The 23,697-nt window shown below is 53.5% G+C and overlaps 1 protein-coding gene across 5 annotated transcripts in view; it reads right to left on the bottom strand.

Moving 5' to 3' along the window:
* Positions 1 to 2,432: 2,432 nt before the first annotated feature.
* PIK3R5 (phosphoinositide-3-kinase regulatory subunit 5) overlaps positions 2,433 to 23,697 on the bottom strand; it is a 58,268-nt gene continuing 37,003 nt past the window's right edge. For 4 of the 5 annotated variants that reach the window (XM_083804835.1, XM_083804836.1, XM_083804837.1 and 1 more), the window contains exons 3-19: positions 21,282 to 21,382; positions 19,922 to 19,990; positions 19,068 to 19,206; positions 16,747 to 16,816; positions 15,016 to 15,190; positions 14,195 to 14,348; positions 13,605 to 13,688; positions 12,136 to 12,892; positions 11,589 to 11,742; positions 11,302 to 11,427; positions 10,900 to 11,025; positions 10,143 to 10,236; positions 8,789 to 8,865; positions 8,164 to 8,257; positions 6,675 to 6,757; positions 6,352 to 6,464; positions 2,433 to 5,270 (exon numbers count right to left, since the gene is read on the bottom strand). In XM_083804835.1, coding sequence (XP_083660961.1) covers positions 5,129 to 5,270; positions 6,352 to 6,464; positions 6,675 to 6,757; positions 8,164 to 8,257; positions 8,789 to 8,865; positions 10,143 to 10,236; positions 10,900 to 11,025; positions 11,302 to 11,427; positions 11,589 to 11,742; positions 12,136 to 12,892; positions 13,605 to 13,688; positions 14,195 to 14,348; positions 15,016 to 15,190; positions 16,747 to 16,816; positions 19,068 to 19,206; positions 19,922 to 19,990; positions 21,282 to 21,382 — 2,558 coding nt within the window. In that variant the 3' untranslated portion in view covers positions 2,433 to 5,128. The remainder of the gene's footprint in view (positions 5,271 to 6,351; positions 6,465 to 6,674; positions 6,758 to 8,163; positions 8,258 to 8,788; positions 8,866 to 10,142; positions 10,237 to 10,899; positions 11,026 to 11,301; positions 11,428 to 11,588; positions 11,743 to 12,135; positions 12,893 to 13,604; positions 13,689 to 14,194; positions 14,349 to 15,015; positions 15,191 to 16,746; positions 16,817 to 19,067; positions 19,207 to 19,921; positions 19,991 to 21,281; positions 21,383 to 23,697) is intronic. The other variant, XM_083804839.1, reaches the window with a different exon arrangement.

The following is a 23,697-nucleotide window of genomic DNA, read 5'->3' on the forward strand; positions in this document are numbered from 1 at the left end:
TAGAGGTGCTGAGCTGCACACACCTATGGGCAAGTCCCCACACCCGGGCACCATGACCTGTGGCCACCCCGGTGCCTGGGCCGCTTCTGTCCTAGCTCACCAAGCCCAGACACAGGCTCTGGGTTCTGCAGGCAGCCCCGATCCTGAGCAGACCTCTGCTCACCTCCGATAGACCACGGGAGCTTTGCAAACAGACTTGTTGCCCACCATGCCCGTAGAGCTAAGGAAAGTCAGGCTGAACCAACACAGTATTTTGGAACAAATGTATTTTTCCTTCACCCAGGATGCTTCAGGATACAACTGTCACAGTGTGGGAGCATTCCTGATGTCCTACAGCAATGTGTCCATTCAGACAACCTGCTGATGGCCTGCTTAGAGCACAGGAGGTGGTTTGATTGCCCACATCTGCCAAGAGGATGGCACCCGTGTTTTCCATTGTTCAGGGGCATATCTTAATCTGTGTAATAGTGGCTCCAACACAGGCAGGCTCACTCCTGCCTACTGATGCTAATTCACTCTGTGTTGCTTATCAGCCACCAGCTGAGAAACACCCACTCAAGAACCCCTTCTCAGCTGAGCGTTAGCTAGTGCTGCTCTCTACTTCATGCTGTAGATAACATCTCCATCCCTGAAGCTATCCAAATGTTGACTGGATGCTGAACAGCCTGATTGACATTGCCGGCATCCGTTCTGCTCTGCCTCCATCCAGCGCTGAGCCACGGTGGCCCTGGGGCAGCAGACGTGGCTCTCAACCAGCTGCTGTGATGTGCGGGTGCCTGATGCAGGCACCCACGGAGCGCTGGCGCTCGTGGTGCTGGGGGGAAAACCTCGGGGGGTCGCACGGGTAAAGATAAGGAGCACCTGTCCACAAGGTGCCATTGGAGAAAGACCAGAGGATGGAGGGTGACCGCCTATGATGGGTGATGAGAAGTTAACTCACCATGCATTCCCAGACCCCTTCGCCATGTCCCAGCTCACTGCCAGTGGAGCACATCCTGCACAGCAGCTTCAGCTGAGGTGACTATGAGATGGCAGCCTCTGACAGAGTGGGGACATCAGCTCAAGCTGCCATTGCACCTTGATGAACTAACACAAAACACAACCCCGAGACACATTTTTGGTATAATCTATCTCATTTAGGGAGCAAGCATAAGTTAGTGTTCTCAGGCTGAAACACCAAACGCACCTTACCCACCGTCTTCCCATCGGACCACAGGCCAGCTCAGGTGTGATGCTGCAAGAGTCACAAAAAACACCTTTGGACTGATTTGAACCTGTCTACAAAAGGCAAAATCAAGTTTGTCAGATAGTCTGGAAAATCCAACTTTGGTTATTTCATCAGCAGGTGTTTGCCAAATCTTTTGTACGTACAAAACCAAACCCCCCCAGCTGTGTGACACTACAAGGATCAGAGTTGGACCCTGATCCCAAACTTTTCATAATGAACTTGCTTAGAACAAAGAACTTTTTGCTATGGGTTTAAATATGCATGTTCCTCTTTCCACTTTTTCTTCTTTAAAAAGGAAGGAACAGAAAAGGGAATTTGTGGTTTAGGGTTTGGGCTTTTTGTTGCTGTTGTTGAGAACAAACAAAAGCAGATTATCACTCCAGCTTGGAAAATAAATTATTTCCTGTTTGAATTTTATTTGTCTTTTCAAGTGACCCTTTTCTTTTCACTCTTTGATTTAAAAAAAAAAAAATAAACACCTTTTGCTGTTCTCTAATCAGTGAAAAAAAATAGGTAATTCATAGCAAAGTGCTGATTAGCAGAAGTTATTCTTATCTGTTCTGACATGACTTCTCCCTGGTTGTGTATGCACATACAACACACTGGCCCTCACCCCTACCAACTAAGCCTCTCTCCTTGAATATCGCAGGAAGGGAAGGGTGACTTCTGAGACAGCAGGATATTTGCAAGTGCCACTTTGTATTTCAGAGCTCTACCAGCAGCAGCGGCTTCATCTGCAAAGCCTGCACCCCTGAAGATGTAGAAGGGCTCTGCAATAAACCCAATATCCCACTGTTGGGCAAACCCTGCCCACAGGGACGTTGCCCATGGTGCCTGGCCACAGCACAGCTCACGTACCTCTGCAGAGCAACCCAGAAGAGGCCAGGGAGCCTCCTAGGAGGGACGGCTATGCACAGACCTCGCCTTGCGCGCACAGGCTCTGCCAGCTTTCCTCCTTAATTCAACATGAAGCTAGTTTTGGATTTACAGCACCAAAAACTGCTTTTTACTGGCACAACAGGAGCTCAATTAGCCGCTGCAGGTCTCCGTGTCATGCCCTCTGGGACCAGGCTCACGAACCCGGTGGCTTTATGAGCTTTTTCCTGCTCTCGGGTTGACTGCTCTGCAAAGGTCTGGGTGCCCTCCAAGTGGAGATGGGAGCCGTGCCTTCTGCACTGGGAATTACTCGACACAAACACTGTACTTGTACTTGAAATAAATCAACATTTAATATCTTACAATTATGTTAAAAGTTCTTTGAACAGTATTTTACAGATCAGCACAGACATGACACAGTTTTGGTGAGGCTGCACATATGTACAAGGTTGGCCTGAAGGAACCTCTGACTTCCTTCTTTTCATTTCCAGAAAGCATCAGAGGTCAAAAAATGAGCCAGGATTATGAGTCCCTAGAGCCTGTGCTTGTTTTTCCTCCCCAGTGTGTGGAAACTCTCTTCTCTAGTATTTCTGTAGGGCCAGCTGAAGCCAAAGAGGTTTATATCATTAACAGCGGCAGGGATATATTTAGCCACGGATATCAAGATCACAAATAGAAATGTTTTGACAGGATAAGGTGCTATTTTAATGTATTGAATAACAACAACAAAAAATAAAACAGCTGTCAAATTTCAGCCCCATTTCAAATGATGCACACAAACCTGTCTGGGAATTAAAAGTCAGTGGGAAAACTTTTTCCAAGTGGGTGGAAAGAGCTATTCAAATCTGTTTCTGATCCCTTGAGCCTACTGAACTTAGTGATGTGCAGGAGAGATGCCCAGCAGCAACCTCAGCATACTTTTCCACATCACCCAGCAGTGGCTTGGTGTCCCTACTGTGAGCAAGGTCACAGCTCCATGTAGGAGAGGATGGGTGCTCCCAGAGTCACTGCAGGGCCAGAGAAGGGGGGTCTTTGCCTGGAGTCCAAGCTGGCTTTACACCACAGTGGGGCCAGAGCACCTGCACACCTTCCAGTGATGCCTGGCCTTGCATGAGGTCTTCTCTGGGAGTCCACAAGGCAACACCATCCTTGGGATGGCCTATTCAGGTAGGAGGATGAAGCACAGAGGCCTCGGGAGCATGTTCCTGTCTCACTCTCTGGTCAGCAGCAGAAGTTGCATCCCGAGCTGCTGAGGACACGCAGAGCCAGCTGGCACCTTCCCAGCCCCAGATGTTTGCCAGCTGTGCACATGCAGCAGCAGAGGCAGGGGGGTAGCAATTAGGTCCAGCAAACAGCAAGGCCAGGACCAGCAGTCCCATCAGAGGGATCCGCAAAACCCTTCCAGCAGGGAAGTGGAGGAATGCAGCAAACAAGCCTGGCCCATGCTCCTCCAAGGCAACTGAAGTGCCCGGGGGCTCTGGCCCTTTCCCTGGCAGCTTCAACCTTCCACGCAGTCACCACCAAGGGGACCCTGCTGCTGTGCCAACAGCCCTCGGGGACAGAACCCAGCCTCATTCTAACTAGTGCTAAGAGCTGGCCAAGCCCCATATTCTGGAGGAGCAAGGGACCCACATGGAGCTGATCTCACCATGGCTGAGCCCTGCAGCCCCAGCAGCACAGAGGGTCCCTTCCAGATGCATCCCAGGGAGCACATCCTCAGCATCAGGATCCTTGTAGCCTGCAGCGGGCAGCATGCTCTTCTGCCAGCCATCATTAGTGCAATGACCAACAACTAAATGAGAAACCCTGAGGGCTATGAAACCAGGCAAGGCTTTTCCAGCCTCATTTATTGCTCCTGGGGTCAGAATACCTTTAAATACACCCAGCTATTGCACCTTTCTGTACCTACAGCCTTGCAGAGAGAAGGAAGAGGGGGAGAAACCTCTCTTTGCAGGGAAGAAGGGATCTCAAATACTATCATTGCTTGCAAGTGTCACTAGTGTTTTTGGTGCTGGGTTCTTCTCTACCAAAGCCACCCAGTCAGGTGAGCTTAAGGCAATCCTAGTGGCTTTCCCAGTACCTCCCTCCCTCCTATGAGTGTGAGCATGGTTCCTGCTCTATCTCAAGCAACTATTGAGCGTTCAGCCTCTGGGATGTCTCTTGCATTCAGTGCTGGTGAGCAGGATGCAAGAACACAGCCTGAACAGGGAGTCCTTCTCCCTCTTGGATGAACTCTGAAATTCTGCAGAAAGTGGAAGTTCATCTCCTGCAGGTCCTGGATTTACAGTAAACACACATATGCACGACAAGCCACCCATGTCCCGGAACGGCCTATTGCACTGGATTCACTGGGACACAAGCAGCAGTCTACAACCCTTGCTGGGCTCTTTTTGGCCCCAGCTGGGTTGTTCTACTTTGTGCTGTTTCTCTTCAAGATGCCCATCGCTCGCAATTTAAAGCAAACCCTGAGAAAAACTGTCCCTATCCCCAAAGAACTATCCCAAGCATCTCTGACTTGTTACAGGTGAAAAGTCATCAGGATATCGTTTGGGTGGTCAAATCCACATGCACAGAAAGCCAGCTACACCCAAGGACATCCACGTTCCAGAACATGTCGTGTCCCCCCCCCCCCGATACCAGCTCGCCCAAGATCACAATGGCCTTGCAGTCACTGTCGAGTACAGCCACAGCACCATTTGCTGGCAGGAAAATGTCACTGTCCTTGCCTCTCCCTCTCAATCCCGATGTTGGCAGTCTGCTGAACCAGGTGGAGATCTCAAGGAAGCCACTTTCCTCCCAAGGAATCCTGAGAAGTACCGGAACCTGACACCAACATTCCTATTTCCAAAGGATGGGCCAAGCCCAGACCAGGAGCAGCTCAGTCACCACGCAAACTCTTCAGACTGCAGGATGTCTTGGGCAAGAGTGGCTGGGTATCCAGCCCTAAAGGGGACAGTCAGCTTCCCTTTCCTGCTGCTACTTCAGTGTTGGATGCGAGTCTGGTCTTGAGAGGGCACGGTTCTTCTACGGCAGTGCTCCACTGAAGGTGGAAATGGGTAAACACAGGAGAGAATGGAACTCAGAAGGGTCCTGGGCAGTCAAAGAGGACCTGCTCAGTGCAAAGGGATCGCTGTCCCGGGGTTTGTAGCACACAGAGATCTCACACCTGTAAGGGAATAAAAAGAAGCCAAGATGTAAGCAAGGTGTGTGGTTGAGAACCAGGGTCTTGGGATGCAGCAGAAACTTTGCAAACAAATGGGAATCAGTGCAATCTTTAATCAGTGCAGGACTGGAGTTGGAATGCCCAGAGTTCAGGTCCTATATGCTAGCTCTGATTGGGATCTAGAGGAGTAACCACACAGGGCATTTTCTGAAACTCATTAGGGAAAATGAGAACTTTTGCGTCCCCCCTGTTCTGGAGAAGTGGCAATAGCTCCTGTTGCATTTCTTGCACTAAACTATCACATTAGTCCCTTGGGTTGCACAGCAAACAAGTTAAGCTCCTAAAGAAAAGTTCCTACTTAAGAAATTTAAGAAGTAACATCTGAAATCTCTTTCCATTTTAGGCAGCATAACTTTGCAGAGCTCCGCTCCCCCTGATGGAGAAATTAGAATGCTTGCACATTTTTAAGACCAGTGGATCTGCTGGTTGGATCTCTTTGTGCCCACAGAAACATGTTGCCTCCAGTGAGTTTCCAAACCCCATCCTCAGCGAGCCAGCTTGGTGCCCTGGGGACACAACTGATGGATGAACAATCAAATGAACAATTCTTGCTCCATCTACCCCAGTCTCACCCATGAAGATCATGGGGTCCTTTTGCAATGGGTATGTTAAAGCTGATGGAGGATCCCAATGAGGTTTAGAAGCTGAAGGCTCTGCTCATACACTCAGTGCTCTCCAGGTACCTCATTTACTTTACATGACTTTCCTCTGTCTTGCTGAACAATCTGTCTTCATGCAGTTGAACAGCTGACTGGGGACCACCATTTAAATGTTGGCAGTCATAAAAGGTGAAATACTGCTGGGATCTGAGCAGGACCAGCCATCCCACCTGAGCTCAGCTGCACTACAGAGCTTGAAGCTATGACATGCCAGCTTGGGCATCTGGCATAAACACACCATGGTGCTCAGGACCTTGTCCCCCCCTCTTGGCCACCCGTATGTTGAGGTTAAGTCCTTATGAAGAGGGTGCACCATTCTGGGAGCGCTGACTGCATCAGGCAGCCTGCCACATTGCAGATCTTACCTGGTCACACTCTGCAGAATCTTCTGCTCATCCTGGTCCAGGCACACGGCAAAGGAGGACTGGACACCAATAATCTGGACCTTGTCTACTTTTATCTGGGACACGCTGAGCTGCTGATAGAAAGAGAGTCCAAGTGAAGGAGCTGCCAGGCTCTGTACATTAACCCTGTGCAGGGCAACACAAAACTGGTGGCCAACAGGGTCCCCCAAGGAGTTACTGACTGCTCCCCAGGTCTCAAACTCCTTCTCCTGCCCCGTCTCCCTCCCAGCTGAGCCAGGCTGAACTTTTTTTACCAAATGTAAAAGCACCATGACTTGAGTTACCTGATTGAAACTTTTTTTGGATTTGGAGTTTTGCCTTTTAACCACCTCTGTCATGGTCAAGTTGAGACACTCTGTCTTTGAGGCTGTAACAAAAAGCAAACTCTTATCACTCAAGGATTCTGGTGGGAACCCAGGCAGTCCCTCTGCCCATCAAAGCATCCCAGAACCAGTGGCTCCCAGCAGGACCCCACTTCAGGGAAATACAGCATGCCTGTAGCTTTCCCTCACCCATGAGAACCCGCATGGTAAGAAAGCAATTAGACAGAGGTAATCTTCCAAACATAGCAGCAAAGAACATTTAGCTATCTTAGCAACTAAACATGAGAAAAACCATTGCCCCATCATGATGAGGAAATTCTAACTCTCCCACCGTGGCCCTTCCTACAGGCCCCTTGGAGATGCTTTTTCATGTCTGGAATTACAGTGACATCCTGTGGTCAAACTGCTGAGTGTGAAAGCTGACAGAGATGAGCCAGGAGACCAGGTTTCTCCTGTAAGGAAGGAGGTTCACGAAGGGGAAGCTTCTCCCTAGCGTGGGAGTTTCTCCCCATGCCCTGAAACAAGCCCACCACACTGGCAGTGCAAGTGAAGCTTCTAAACTAGCACAGAAACACCCAACTCGAAATACACAGAGGAGATGAGCAATTAAATCCTGCTGGGGTTTTTCCAAGGTTGTTTGCATGGCTTTGTGGATGGGGCACCAAGAGGAGGGATGGAAGTTTAGGTTGAGCTCCACAGGGCACATAGGAGCCGTGTGGTAGCTTATTTGGTAGATTTTTTAGTCATTTTCCCTGACTGCTCTGCTCACAGATATAAATTTGTCGCACATAAAGTGCACGAAGAAAGAGGAATTAAAAAAAATCTTCAGTTTACTCGGAACTGGGTGTCTGATTGCTAGAACAACAGAGCTCCAGCAAGAATAAACCGATATTGCTTCTAAATCAGCACACTAAGAGACTAAAGCCTTGCTGCCTTTAAAAGGCTCAAAGCTTTATTCATAGCCCACTGGGAACCAGAACAGAAAAAAAAAAAAAAAGAAATGATGAAACAAACCCACATAGCAGGCAGCTATCTCCAAGTGCAGGAAGGAAACCAAGCTGCAGCAGCAGCCCTGCCAGTGCCTTCTGACAGCTGGCCGCAGGGCACAGCCACAGTGGCAGGACAAGCACCCCCTCCCTCGGTCTGACTTGATTTAGCAATAGACTCCTCTCTGATGGACAACCCAACCCAACAAAAGATTTCCCAGCTGGAAGCTTCAGGATAATGAGAAGCCGAACATCCTTCAACCCAGATGTGGCACTAAGGAGAGCCAAGGAGAACAGCATCTTAGGCCCCAGGGAACACCGGGCATCTCCCACATATTTTCTGCATGCACACATTCCCGCTGTGCTCTGGCTGGAAGATCCAGCGTGGCTCTCATCTGTCCTCTGGCTCTGTCTATCCCTCCCATTGCTTCCTACACAAAGCCACAAAGACCAGCTCTACCCACCTAGCTCTTCGTACTTCTTGCAGGCTTTGCTGAGGTTGACGGATGTGCAGACCTTCTCCACATCATTCCAGTGACTTCTTCCACTGACAGCTGTCTGCAGAGACCAACCGAAGCCCGTGAGATGCCGTGCTCCAGGCTGCCACCCTACTTCCCAACCCGACCCTTTGGCTGGGCTAGCCCTGATCTGGTTTTACCTGGGGCTGCACAAAGTTTGAGTAGGCATTAAAATTCTTTTAACCTTAGCAATACAAAAATTTTCCAGGGTTAATATTAAATAATTGAAGAAGGAACAAAAACAACAAAAAAAAAAGGGACTGCTGTGATCAGCAAGAGATTGCTCCCTGGAAGCCAAGTCTACCAGTGTAAACTGGCAGCCAGTACATGTCCAGTCTATGGGAGCTGGCTGCACATTCCCTGTTTTACTGGGCTTCTCAGGATTGGAAAACCATCTCCAATTAGCCAGTAAGTAGACAATTAGCTTGATTTTGTCTCCCCCAGGCTTGGATCAGGACTCCTTCAGCACATTCTCAGTGTCTGTCTCTGCTAGCCCCAGCCAAGTCAAGTTTGGGCAGCACTTAACTGGTTTTCTGCCACATTTGTCCTTGCGCAAGTCCCAGGCACTCACCTTGCTGTAGGCGATCTGTAGTGTTAGTGGGATTGCTTCTCTGTCTCCATCTATGCCCAGCCTTTTGCTGCCCGGACCTGCACAAAACAAGGAGCAAATGTCACTCGGTGGACTTTTCTCCCCAGTTTTCAGAGGGCTACTGATACAGCAGCACACTCGGCACCTACAGGGAGGGAAAAATCGTGGTTTGCTGAACACAGCTGCGAAGCAAAAAAGAAAAAAGGTGGCTTAAAAGCTGCCGGAAAGCAATTATTCTAGTGCAGAAGTTACAGCACAAAGCACAACAAGCAGCTCTGCAAACTGAAAGCGGTGCTGGCTAAGCCAGTGCAGCAGGGTCAGTGCTCCAGGGAAAACACAAAGCAATAAAAGGCTGCATTGCTAACACAGCTCCTGTTTTTCAGGGCATATTTGTGCCCACATTTAATTAGCCTTGAAATACTGTGCCCGACACTTACTAACTTTTTTTTTTCCCTGGATAATTTTTTGCAGATGTTAAGTAGCGTGCTGCCAGACAACCAAAGGAAAACTCAAAGTCAGAAAAGATTGGTGGTTTCATGAGTTACTGGGAAGAGGTCCTGGCCAAGTCTGTATTTTGGGACAGTAGGGTGGTGACACTTTATGTGGAGGATATTTTATGAGCTCTGTTCAGAAAGACAAGGCGAGCTCACAGAAAAGCAGTTGGTTAACAATATCAAGCAGTGTGTTTGAATGCAGTACGTTGGTTGGCCATGAGATGTCTCTGCAAGCTGCACCAGGCGGCGTGCGGTCCTTGGTACCCACAAGAGAGCTGAAGACCACACTGCAAGCAGATGCTTCTGTCATCACTTCTACCTCTAATACTTTTATAAATTTCTAGTTTAAAAGTGCATGATCTTCCTTGCAGGAAGGCTCCAAGCACACTCACAAACATTGCTTTGCCCAATAAGCTAAGGAAATGGAATGAGGGATAAATGATGCTCTTGGACAAAGCATAAACAACAAAGCATGAAAAAGATGAAGAGCTGCACTTGGCCAGGTGCTGATGAGCAAGGAAAAAAAAAAAAAAAAAGGCTTGAAATTGCTTTATGGCTATTACACCTGGAAAGTTAGCAGAAGTAAAAGAGCAAGGCACTGCCACAGCTTCGCTCCTGAACAGGAACACAAGAACCATGATGGTTCAACTCCAAATTTGTGAAAACATATCTGCATCTTTGCTCACATTGCAGCCCGGATTCAGACCCTTCTTGCAGCCCATGTGTGGTGCCAAAGCCCCTGGGCAGGCTCCCTCCAGCCCCCCAGCAGTCATCGCCCACCCTGGCGGTTTGCAGACTCCCACCCCAAGGCTGCAGCGGCGCACGGCACATGGGTTACAGACCTGAAGCCTTGATGGCCCGTGTGGCTGCCGAGTGGCCCAGCTCGAGGGAGTGGATGAAGACTTCGGTCATCTTTTCCCCCCCTATGAAGGTGAGCTGCCAGGGGGAGAAGAGGAGAGACGGAGGAGATGTGGTGGTGAGGAGACCTCACAAGGCCATGGAGCTGGGGGATGCAACCTGCCCTTCTTGCTCCTGACCTGAAAACAGGTCAGTTTGGGCAAGTCCTTTGAGCTTTCAAAATACACTTTTCAACCACTGCCTTGGGTGGCACTCGCCTGTAGCTACACCTCAGGCTGTTTTAACAGACCACCAGCAAGTGGGCCGCCAAAGCCACAACTGCAGAAGTGGTGCAAGTGAAACCTTTCCCTCTGGGCACACAGCAGGTACGGAGAATGGGCTTTGTGGAGGGGCTTGGCTGGAAACCAGAGGAACTTCCAGAAATGTGAATGACCTGCCAGCACTGCCAGGAGTCCCTCTTGCATCGTGGGGAAAGGTGTTTGGATGGAAAACTGCTCGTGTCAGTTAAGAACTGTCTGGGCAGGACCTTCACCCTCAATCCCTGAGCCAGCAGCACCAGCCAAAGCGCTGTGAGCTCACATGCAAAGGTTCCTGGGAGACATGAGGAGACCAAGCTTGGCCTCACCAGCACAAGGGGGCTGTGCCATACCCACATTCTCTCCCCAGGCAGGCCCCACATTGGTGGCACAGGCAGAAGACCCCTTTCCCAGTGCTAAGATGGTGCTGATCTGCTTTGCCTACCTCCGTCTGGTAGAGCTGCAGCAGGACAGGGCGCGTGGCGAAGCGGCAGTAGTAGAGGATCATGTCGGCCAGGATGGGCAGCTGCTCCTGCGAGTCCCCCTGGGGCTCAGCCTCCGGCTTGGCAGACTGCAGCGAGGGGTGAGTCACAACCCTGACGGGGTTCGTGGCACCCACAGCCCAGCACCACCAACTGCCCATCCCACTCCCCTAGGGATGGAAACCCTCCTACTGGCCACCATAGGCACCCATCTCCATCTCCATCGCATGCCCACGGAGCGCAGCCTGCTGTACAGGTTCAGGCCACTGCATGGTGGCCCAGCACTAAGCAGATGGGGCTGTTCCGCAGGGAAGGGGGACACCAAGAAGGGGGACACCAGGCCCTACCACCCGGTACACACGTACCTGGCACAGGACATCCATGGGCAGGTTCATCAGCCCAAGAACGTTCCGCTCGTACCACGGGTCCAACATGCCGATGTAGTGGGAGATGTCGTTGGTGCTGCTCTCCACCCCAGCCAAGGTGGACTCCTGAAACCAGACACAGCGGGGTCACCCCGGGGTCCTCCATGCTCCTCTCCCATCGCTTGGGGCTGGTGGAGGAGCCCCCAGCACTCCCCCTGCCTGGCCTGCTGGTGGGATAAGCAGAGTGCTGGTGAAACCACAAGCCCCGTGGTGAGCAGGACACCTACTGCCTGTGCCGAAGCCCGGAGCTGCAGATCCCCTGGGGACGGGGGAGGATGTGTCAGCGGGGCCGTTGGAGCCAGGCAGCTCCTCTTGACGGGGATGTAGAAGAATTGCAGCTTGAAGTACCTTGTCAGTGTGGGGCAGGTGCTCTCCTTCAGCCTAGGAGAACATGGGAGAGGGCTGGGTGAGCAAAGTCCTCCGGCACATCCCGGCAAGGCAGGACATGAGGTGCAGAATTAGACCCTGGTGGCACCTGGAGGGTTCTGTCCCCTTCCAGAGCAAGGCAGCGATGGAAGGAACACGAAAGCACATGGCATGTGGACAAGGACACCTCTGTGCCTCGCTGACTTAATGGCAGTGCCATCCAGCAGTAAGTGTCCCCATCGCTTCCTCCTCCAGACAAGGGCAGCCGGATGTCCCCTGCCACATCTCAGCACCAGGGAGCCCTGCTCGAAGGCAGCAGCCACCCCAAAGCCGGGACTCTGGTGACCCCACCAGTGAGACACCAAGGGCTGAACACCTGCAGCCAGGTCCCCATGCCACCCAGCTCACCTGAGGTTGCTGTAGGCTCGGGCCACTTTCCCTGAGATGCGGTCGGAGCCGAAGACCACCACGCGCAGGGTGGACACCTTGGCGTCCTCGTCGTAGCTGAGGAAGGGCCGTCGGGGCAGGCTGAGGAGCCGTGGGGCATGCAGTGCCTGCAGGCGCTGGCTCAGAACGTGCTGCGGCAGCGAGTGAGCGCGCCGGGAGCGCGCCAGCACGCGGTGCTTGGCCTGGGGGTGGCACAGGCTCTCAGCACGGCGCAGCGGGAGCGAGCCCGTGTCCGGGCAGCCCTTCAGGTCCCTCCTCAGGACCAGATGGCTTTTGCTTTTGAACAGTTTGTAGATCTTGTTGGTCAGCGTGTGTCTGTATTTGTGGTGGGGCTTCTCCACCTTCAGCTCTGGCCGCCCAGCCGTGTCCAGAGAGCTCTCGTCACTGTCCTCCGCGTACCCACTGTCCATGCAGTCCTTCAGGCTGGAGACAAAAGACCGCAAGGACTTTCTGGAGACCACCGTCAGCTCTGAGATGGAGTCCTTGGAAGCGGTGAAGAGGGACATGCGTGAGTGCTTAGGTCCCTCTTCTGCCAGCGCCGAGTACATGGAGTCTTTGGAAATGGTGGAGATGGGGGAAAGCAGCGAGTCCCGCTCTGGGGAACAGCCGTCTGTTTCCACGTCCTCTTCTTCCTCCTCCTCCTCCTCATCCTCCTCATTCTCCGAGGCCACAGGCTCGACAATGTTGCACTCCTTGCTGAGGACATCATTGAGGACATCTGAAAGGCACAGGAGGGAGATCAGGTCTGGCACGGGCTCTGTTGGAAACTAGACACCCCAGACAACGACCCTCCTGCAGCATGGCCAACACTCCTTAACCCCACATGGATTCAAACTGAGGGCCAAAAACCTACCCCTGAGCATTTTTAGATTTTCACAACGTGCTTATATTTGATGACAAAACAAAACTTGTCTGAGGTCAGGTTCTGTTTGGGTTCTCAAAAAGCAAACAGCGGCTGGGGCTTTGCTTCCTTCCCACACAGATTTCCCAGTGCACCCCAAATCCGACCTGGGTTTAACCAGAGAGCAGAAGAGAGGCAAGGGGTTTAGGTGCTCTGATAGTCAAAGCCCAAATGAACAGTCAGGGAGGCAGCAGAGCCCAAGCCAGAGAGCAGGTTCAGCATGCTGGGGCCAGTGGGCAACAGATGCTCAACTTTCCTGGGACCAGAAAAGGTCTTCCAGGAATGGGGAAGCCAGAGAGACCAGCTCAGCAGAAGGGGAAGCCACACTTCCCCTGAAAAACTGCTGCGGTCAGGCTGAGAGCATGGCAAAACCTCCTGCTCGGCCAGAACCCCCTCCTTGGGCACTCCAGAGAGCTGCAGCATCCAAGGGGTCTCAGGACACAAAGTCCCTCCGCAGAGAGACTTTTTGTCACATTTTACTCCTCGCAGGGGAGCTCCCTACAGGGTGATGGGGCCCCTCTCCACTTACCGAAGTTATCCTGGTCCCAGCTGTAAGTGTAGCAGCGGGCGGCGGGGATGGGGATGGGCTGGAGCCTGCGGGGCTGAGCATCCCCTGGGGAGAGAGGAGAGGAGAGGAGTCAGCCTGCGGGGACGCTCCCCGTGCACAGCACAGGAGGCATGCAGCAGTCCTGGGGGAGATGCTGCCCACCCTGGCAGCTAATTTGAGCAGCCCAGATCACGCTGAGCAGCACGCTGTCGCTGTCCCGTGCAGTCACGCAGCGGAGACACGGGGATGTTTCACACCTCTAAGAGCCGCCGGCAGACATCACTGCTACAGCCAGTTTCTGATTGAATGTTCTCATCTCACCCACAAAGGCTGGAGGTGGCTTTTGTTGTTGTTTTAATGAAAGATGAGAAAAAAATTCTGGCTCATCACGTGGTTATGAAATAGGGCCTGGGCTTTTTTTTTTTTTCCCCCTCTTACTGCTGTGCTAGGTCGCAGCTTTGCACAAAACAGGATTTCGCACTTCAAAGGGCAGCTCCCAGCGCAGGGGAGCCCACGGCTGGTGCCAAACCGGCACCAAACCCAGCGGCAAGGGGGGCGCGGGGGCTTCTCACCCGCGATGGCAGGAAGGGCGGCTGCCCCGGCGAGGTCCCGCAGCACGCACTGCAGCTGCTCCTGGGCCAGCACGGGGTCGTTGCTGGTGGCCGCAATCTCCTGGGCTTCGGCGGCGCTGGCGTAGACCTCGGAGAGCTCCTCCAGTGGCTTGGCCTGGGGTGAGAAGAGCAGAGGCTGAGATGGAGGGGGCACCTCCGGGGAGGGGAGCACGGGTCTTTGGGGGAGGTCACCGAGTCGAAATCACTAAGTCTCTCTCCCTCTGCTACCCACTCAAATTCCTCCAAATCTTATGCAAATGAAAAAAAAATAAAAAATAGAACAGGAAGTTCCAGTGGGAAGGGACCTACAAAGATCGCCAAATCTACAGACTGCTTTGAGGCAGACTCAAAGCTAACACTTGCCATTAAGAGCATCGTCCAAATAGCTCTTACACACAGCCAGGCACGGGACATCAACCACTTCTCTAGGAAGCCTGCTGCAGTGTCTGACCCTCTCGGTAAAGAACTTTTTCCTGCTGTCTTGAAACCTCCCCTGATGCAGCTCTGAGCCCTTCCCGTGCATCCTGTCACTAAAAACCAGGGGGAAAGAATGAGCACCTCCCTTTTCACTTCACACGCACTGGAACACACCTAAAGGGTTTTACTAGAAGTATTTGCCTCCCACAGACACCAAAGCAAAGTGTTTCTCTGGTCAAAGCAAGTTTTTGCTGCATTTCAACAAGGGGGGAGGTTCTTTCTCTCCCCAGTTAGGGCCAGGAAGACAAAACTGGAGCCTAGACCCGAGGTCTACCCCGAGAAGAGAAGGGAAAGGCCGTGCCCACCTTCAGGAGGCGGCGCAGGCTGTCCAGGTCGCAGCGGGTGCCGAAGGTGGCCTGGTAGAGGTGCTCCAGCAGCAGGACGAGCGTGGCGTGCCGCGGGGGCTCCGTGCCGCTCAGCTTCTCGGCGATGGAGAGGAACTCGCTCTGCACCTCGGAACGGTTCAGCAGCAGCACAGTCCTGGGGACACGGGGAAGGCGGTGAGATGGGCAGCCAGGCTGCGGTGCTGGTGGCACGCTGTCCTGCAGAAATTCACGCTAGATGGCAGTGTCCCCTCGCATCCACTGCAGCTGGGGCGGCGCAGGGGTGCCAGAGCCCCGCTGCTGGGCGCAGGGAAGGGTGGGCATCCTCCGTCCTGCTGCTGCGTGCACCCCTGGCACCACCTCTCCTGCAATATTGCCAGCCCAATGGTTGCTCGGTCAGCCCTGGAAGGGCTCCAGCCCAGCTGCTGGTCGGCCTAAGTGGACATCCAGCATGCGTGATGAAAGAGGTGGGAGCAGAAGATGCGAGGGGCCCCCAAAATATTTTCCCTTTCAGGGTGAACCTTGGAGCATCCCTGCTGAGCTTTAAGGTGCTGCAAAGCTTTAAGCTATCTGAAGGACTCCAGCAGCGAGATGGTGCAGGTACCAGCCACGATGTCCTTGGTAAGAGCTTCTGGAGGAAAACACGTGAGGCTGGGAGGCTTCAGGGGAAGCCCTTCCACCCAGAGCTCACCTCCTCCTGCTCTGCCACCCCCAAGGCTGCCTGCTCTGCCCTTGCTGGAGACCAGAGCCACAGCCTTCAGCTGCAAAGGGAATTTTGCTCTGGATCACCACATGAACAGCAGCAGGCTTTAAATTCCCAAGCCCGTAGCCTGGAGAGCACACAGACATGTGCTTAGGTTTATGGACATGAACAGTGCTCCTAACTGAGTGAACACAGCTCTGAATTAATGGTGGGCTCAGTTGTGTTTGGTTCTAGAAAGCTCAGGCAGAGGGCCCAAGCTTTCAAAAAAAAAAAAAAAAAAAAAAAAAACAAGGTTCAGCTCGTGTGCAGCTTTGTGCCAGGTTTTCAGGGTTTTATGCAAATACAGCCACCTCGCTGCAAGCCACGGGTGCCTGCACCCGTGCTGGTACAGAGCAGGGCAGCTGGACTGGGAAAGCAGCACAGCAGCACCAGCATGGCTGGGCGGGATGCTGACACAGACCCAGAGCTGTTCAGCGTGCGTGGAGAAGCCAGAGCAGCAGGAAAGCCGTCCTGCCCCGAGCAGAGGTGGCCGTGCAAGCAGTGGCCCTGCAGCCAGGACGGGCACGCACTGCCAGGGCTCATTTTCCTATTTACAAATGAGGTGCCCTGGCAGGAAGAAAGGTTCAGCCCTCGAGTAAGGTGCAAAGTGTGTCTGAACCCACAAGCCCTGCACTGCTGCACTGGGACGGGCTCGCTCCTGTCCCTCCTCAGGCTGGTGGCTCCAGCCTCTGCCTTCCCTACCTGTTTGCACCCAGATCTGCATCCCCGCTCAGTGATAACCAATATTTGATGCCCAGAGACCCTCACCAGCAGTTGTGGAAATGCCACAGTCACTCTCCCCAGCCCTTCCTGCAGTTCAGCTCTGCTCTCCAGCTCTTCTACCCAGTGCCTACCACTATTTTGGGGATGCTGCTCACTGCAACCCTGCTGCTGCTCCTCAAGTGCTGCAGCAAAAGTAGCACAGAACAGTGGAGATAATGACAGACTGAGGCCAGCAGTGCCTGACTTACACAGTGGAGCTCTGGTAGTTCTTCACAGGCAGCCCCTGCTCCGTCCTCACCAGCCTCTGGAAGGAAATCCCTGGGGGAGAGAGCAGATGACGTGAGTGATGGGGGCACCACAGGCTGCCCTGCCTCATGAGCACGTCGGTGTTGTCTCCTGAAGCTGTCCTGACCCAGCTGAGACGTAGCCTGGAGCAGGAACGGCAGCACCAAAAGCCCCGCTGGGGACAAGGCATGTCCAGCGTGCGAGGGGGATGAGCCCAGGAGCCAGGGAGCGACAGGAGAGGAACCAGAGGACAGGATGGCAGAGCTGCTCCATCCCCAGCCCCTTCTGCCCCACAGCTGATGTGGGATCTGGTTTGGATCACGCCGGTGATATTTAGCAGCTTCTGCCACTTGCTTTAGCCCCTCAACGTCCTCGATGTCACTTACAGACAGCAGGTCATAGCCACCTGCACTCTGCAGGGACAGAGCCCAGCCTGCCCCCAGCAGGACCGAGCCCACCACGGGCAGCCCACATCCCCAAGCTGCCTCCCCCAGGACTGTCCCCATGGTGCCAGCAAGGTGACATCTGCTGGACCTGGAGCCGCAGTCCCTGTGACGGGGGGACAGCAGAAAAGCTCATCCTACCCCCAAGCAGCAGAAGGGACATCTTGGGGATGATCCTACAGCATCAGGTAGCCCCAGCACCCTGCGCACGACAGGCAGCCACGTCCCCACCCCAGGTGCTGCTCGACAGCCCCAAAGCAGCACCCACGGGGCGGGGGGGCAGCCCCCACAGGGATCCCTGCTGGCCCCCTCCGAACACAGCTGCGTTCACTACTCTTGTGAGACATCAGCCCAGTTTGCAGATAAAAGCTATTGCATTCTTGTCAAATATTGACAGCTGCTCGTTCTCAGTTAATATTTACTCCCATCTCAATAAAAAGCTGTTGCTTCAACCTCACGGCAGGTCACAGAGGCTGTGCATGAGGTCCCGGCCAGCCTTCCAGCACAGGACCCGTTTTCACAGTTCTTGGCTCCAGTGGGGCCAAAGGCCACGGTGAGGGGTGGCTCTGGGCTCCGCAGCCCCGCACAACAACACCTCCCACGCAGCATCTTTTGGCAGAGGCGGGGGAATCCCACTTGTCTGTAGGAGGGGAAAAGCCTTCGGACCAAAGTCCCCAGCTTTGCAGCCCTGGGCACCGGTGACAACACAAGAGCAGGATGTAGCAACATCCTCAGTGCTGGGGCTTTCCCAGAGGCCTTTCAAACAGGGTCCGAACCGATGTCACAGCAATAAGTGACCAGGAAGGAACTGGGAAAGTCCGTGGCTGCAGCAGCATGGGACAAGCATCCCCACGCCCACACCAGCCCTGCAGCTCCGAGCCGGAGGCTGAGCACAGCACGGTGACCCAGGCAGACCTCCCGTGGTGGCTGGGGTCTCCTTAGAAACTTGCAAAGGGAGGTTTAATGGAGGGCACCCATCCCTATCTCCCCTTGGCTCATTAAAAGATTAACCCATGAAGACAACGTGCCCCTTGTGGCTTTGCACGGACAGGGACCTTGCATTTGTTCCCACTGGGGCTCTCCAAACCAGCTGCCTGGTTCGAGGGCATGGGGAAAAAACACCATGCTTGGCCGCAGCCCCTGTGCCCATCTGCGCCTTCCCCAGCCCTGCTCAGAGCAGATCACGGCCCTGTGCAGGATTAAACAGGGCTGGAATATGCTCTGTGCAATAACAGCTCTCCACAAGCCATGGAAAGATGGGCAGATTAGGAGAAAAGGCTTTTGAGAAATAATTGGAAGAGCTGCTCCATTGGGAACAACAGGACATCTACAAGGGGCGCTTAATTAAGAGGAGCGCTGCTGCCGCTGACAGATGTGCCCAAAGCCGCATCACAAGGCAGCGTCTCGGCTGCAAGGACACAGCCGGGAAGTCAGCAGCCCCATGGAAACCTCCATGCCATGGCAGGCTCAAAGGCTCCTGCCACCTTGATGCCGATGAATGGACCCACTGTTATCACCCCAGTTACACCACTGAGCATCTCGAGCAAAGGCCAGGGCTCGGCGGAAGTGGGCAGCACGTGCTTGGCCGCGCAGAAGACCCACCAGACTGAAAGGCAGCCAGCAGACAGCTACGATCTTTGCTAATCCACACCGGTCCCGAGCTGACAGTCCTTGGGATGCTCCTGCTGCCTCGCACACAAGGCAGCCCCCAAAAAACACGTCCCCAGCATCCTGCTGCACTCCTCTGGAGAAACCTGGCTGCGCCCCGCGTGAGATCGGGGATTTTGGGGATGCAGGACCAGTAGCACGCAGGAGGCCTTTGGCGGGTCGGGAGCGCTTACCTGGGGCCTTGAGCTCATCACTGATGAAGGTGAGCAGCTCACGGAAGATGTCGCAGTAGGGCACGGGCCAGGTGAGGAAGCTGTGGTAGATGCTGGCGGCTTTCAGGAGCAGCTCAGAGCCTGGTGGGATGTAGGGAGCCTGTGGGGACAAGGAGAGCTGGTGAGGAAGGGAGCAAGGACCCGGGGCTGGAGCCCTGCATAAAAAACGGGGGGGAGGGGGCTAGGCTGAAATGCGGGGAGGAGAAGCAGATGGAAGCAGGGGTTCACCCCATGACATCCTATCTTCTTCCAAGGAAAAGCCAAAGCATCCCACTGGGCACAGCCCTGAAACAGCTTCTTCCTCTCTGCACCTCCCCAGGCTCCGGGCTCAGGCTCACGTGCCACAGCCTGTACATCCATTTATTTTTAACAGCCACAGATCCATACAGATGACTCGTGTTAAAGCCTGTGCTTTTGCAAGATCTGGCAGCAGTGGTTTCCTCGGGATAATGATGCATTGTGCTAATAATAATAATAATAAAAAACAATTTCCTGTGAATGCTCTACTCCTTTTCATTAGCATTGTCCACACATTTTGCCTGAGTATAAAGGGTAACGAAAAGAATTTGTTTCTCTGCAGAGAGATATTGTCTCCCTTTCTCATTGACCCATCTTTAAATGCAATGATTAAAAACACTGAAGCACATCTTTTCATCTCTCTCAGCTTGTGCAGCGGTTGCCTGCTCCTACTCCCTGCAGCTTCGCACAGGCCCTTTTTGGGGATGAGCTGATCAAAGCAGGCCGGGACCTTTCAGACAGAAGGCACCTGTGGCTGTCCCATGGGGCCGGGGCGACGCTACGTGCAGCGGACTTACACAGAGGACCGCGTAGTAGAAAAGCAGAGCCAGGGGCATCACAAGGTCGTAGTCGCACTTCTCCTGCACCTGTAGGAAACAGCGCAAGGGGGAAGGATGAGCCGGGCTGCTCACCGTGAGCATTACCCAAAAGCATCCTTGGAGTGGTGTCAGAAGACTCCCCAGCACCGTGAATCTGAGCACCCTGACCCACACCATCGTGTCACCATCCCCAGCAGATGGGGACCACTTGTGTCCACGAGAAAATAACCCTTAAGGCACCAGTAACCCTCACAGATGTGAGGGGCAGATCGGCACACGCTGCCTTTAGCCTCCAGAAGCAGCTTTCAGCCGAGCTCCCAGCCCTCCCATGCTCTCCATCCTCACAGAGTTGCATGAAATTTCATGGAAGCAGCTCAAAGGAGGCAGTTTGGGGTGGTGGCCAGGCAGCCCAGCCCCTGCAAGGGCATGGCAAAGCACGATGCCAAGTATGCATTTTTGTCCCAACCTCTTCCAGTAAATAGCCAGCAGGATTATTCCATCAGGAAACATGGTGATGGCTCAAGAGCAGGCTTGTGGACACTGTCTCCCCTTGTTTACGAGCACAGCACAAAGTGCAATAAACACATACATAAATAAACCCTAACGTAATAAAACGTCACCCGCAACAAGATCAATCCAAGCCATAAAAAAAAAAAAAAAAGATTAAACGGAATAGCAGTAATCATATTAACGTATTAGCTAGGCAGCCTTTCTTTCCCCCAAAATGAAAGGCAGCATTTACCCCATCACATGAATCCCAGGCTTCAGCAAACACCGCCGCTTCCTCCCACATCAAGGGATTCCTCCCAGGTCATCCCTGCGGCAGCCCCAAGCTTCTTCCGCTCGTGATGGCGTGATGGGACATTGCAGCCGATAATATCGGCCCCACTGATGCTCTCCTCCCCGTTTTGCTTGACCATGCCATGCTGATCAGTGCAGACCCTGCCTGCTGTCCCCAGCGCCCTGGCTCCATCCCTTGCGCTGCAGGCAGAGCAGTGGCAAAGTTTCCATCAAAAACAAGGGGAAGCCTTTGCTTTGCTCCAATCTGGACCAGCATCTCGGGGCTTCCTGGGAAGCTCTGAAGAAGGCACGGCGCTGAGCTGTGCTTGCAGAAACCCAAACCCTTCCCCAAGGACCTGCAGTGCTGCCTGAAGAGCAGATATGGGAGCTGGCTGCTTTCCTGTCCATTCCCACGTGCCAAAAGCTGGTGGGACGCATGAGGCAGCTGTCACCATCACTTTGGAGCACATCCTGAGCTCTAACAATGCTTTGACCCAACCCCAAATCACCCACCAAGCTCTGCAAAGCTCCACTCCAAAGCCAGCAGCCCCCGACTCACCTCCTTGGCCTTGCAGAGGATTTTCTCCACCAGGATGAGGTAGTTGCCAGCATCCCGGCCCACCAGCTCCTGCAGGCTCCAGCAGTTCAGGCACAGCCCCGCTGCAAGGGAAACAGAGCACAGTGACCCACAGCCCGGCCCAAAGCACTCGCAGGAGGGATGAGCAGTGGGAAGGGGTCAGGGAGAAGGTGTTTGATGCCTGGGTCATATTGCTACGGAGGAAAATTAACCTTGCACCCTTGATCTGGACAGATTTAAGCTCTCCAAATGGTGCTTATCACAGCAGCATCACTTTTTAACAAGCATCTCAGTGCTCTTGCAGCCCAGTGCACCAAATGCAAAATTCAGGTCCCCATCATGCACACACCAGCCCCTCCAGCTGCATTGCAGCCAAGGAGTGACGCCCATCCCACCGACTGGCTCTGCCAGACCCTGGAGATGCAGAGTCAGAGCTCACAGCAGCATCGCTGCAGCTGCTGAACACATCAGCATCACTGCTAAGCCTGCCCAGCATTTATTCCACCTCCTCAACACCACCAAACTGTCATAAAATACATTAAAACCCCTCCGGGTTAGCCAGGTATTGAAAGAGGAGAACTGCAAAGGGATGGAGGGTCCTTCACCCCAGCTGGCTGAACCTCCCCGGCCTCCCTCCTCAGACAAGTGCAGGGACCCCGCTGGTGACAATGGCCCAAGGCGCTCCCCAAAGCTGTGGCTTTTCCTGGTGGTCGGGGCCACCTCCAGCCCTCCCAGACGGTTTAGAGGAAACGACCTGCGTGAAGGCACCAGGCACATCCTTCATCCTGACCATGTGTCCTGCAGGACGGGCTGCTCGCTGGCTTAGAAGGGATCGGGATCTGCAGACTGAGGAGGGAACAGCATCCTCCCCATCCTCCTTGTGGACCCGGCCACCGCACGCAGTCCCACGGAGGGAAGTTATAGAGGAATCTCAAACACCTAGCATATCAACATCTGGAAGGGTCCTTGTTTGTGTCTCTCCTGGCCCACGTCTCCATGGATGTTAGCAGCAGGAGCAGACAGTGTGCAGACATTGCTCAGCTCAGCACCAGCCACAGCATGATTTGGGGTGCCGGCATCAGGACTTTTCCAAACTCAGTCAACAGAAAGCAAAACCAAGAATAAACAAGAATCTCTCACTGAAGGGAAGCCAGGTTAGTGATCAAGGAGGGAAAACAAATATAAATACAGCCTTTTTTCACTTGCATGGTCTATGCAGTGGCACAGAAACATAACACACACCAACACACATGCATTGACCAAAGCTTTGGAGCTAACAAGGAAGAGACAACCCCGTTAGCTGGCAAGGGGACAGGGTGTTCCTCACAAACCTACAGGCCATGTTGTCCTGTTATTCCCAAGCTGCAGAAGCTACAAATTCATGCCATAAAGTTACCTTTATACACTTAACTAGATGTGAAATGAGGAATTTAAAGCAGGAGAGAGGTCTGCCATGGTGCAGCTGGAAGAAGGCTGATGTAAGACAAGCAAAACAAGCACTAAGGTTGCAAAAACAGCTTTTGTTTGTCCTCCAGGCATCAGGACACCCGTGAGTCCTGTGGCTTCATGCCTTGCCTACAGCAGAAGGAACACAGCAGGAACTGTTCCCCATTGCAGAGTCCTCCCTCTGCCACACAACATTTTATTTTCAATGAGTCGAAGTTCTTTCGTGCAACCTTATGTTGTGACACTTGACCAGTGAGGGCACAGCCTCAGCAACCAGGTAATTCAGCTCCAAGGCTCCCTCTGTGCCATTGTAGTGACTTACAAAAGTGGCTGTGGCTCTGCTCTAGAGGACTGCAGCAGATCAAATAAATCAACGTTGTCCTAGAGTGCAGCATCCTCCAGGGAAAGCCTCAGCATCTGTGAGATGCTCACGAAAGCAACTGTCCCAGCAGAAGTGGTCAGAGCCACTGGAAGCTTTGCTGACCTTGGGCTCACACAACACCTTCAAACACCCGCTCCTGCTTCAGCAGGGAGGTTTTGGGGGTTATTTCAAGCTGCTGTGCACCCAGAAGAGCCCAGCCCCAGCCCAGCGGAGCCAAAGCGCATCTCAGTGCATCACCAGCTGAGGAGCACGCCGCTTCCTGCATGAGCGCGACCACGAGCACAAATAGCCCGAGCAAGGCGCGGGCTCCTTCCTTCCTCTCACTTCTAGCGAGGCAGGAGGAAGCAGCAGTGGCAGCTCGCTGCTGCTCGGCGCCCAGCAGGGCGGAGGGAGAGGTGCTGGGCTCCTTCCCTGCAGAGGTGCTGGGGCAAATGCACAGTGGATGGGCTGGGAGGGATGGGAAGGCAGCAGGGGCAAGAGGAGGGCAGCAGGGAAGCAGCTTACAAATATAATTCAGGGCTGAGGCCTCTGACCCATTTCAGGGTGTTCTACAGGAAATCTGAGCTAAAG

The sequence above is a fragment of the Anser anser genome (assembly GCF_964211835.1).
Source record: "Anser anser genome assembly, chromosome: 19".
Lineage (NCBI taxonomy): Eukaryota > Metazoa > Chordata > Aves > Anseriformes > Anatidae > Anser > Anser anser.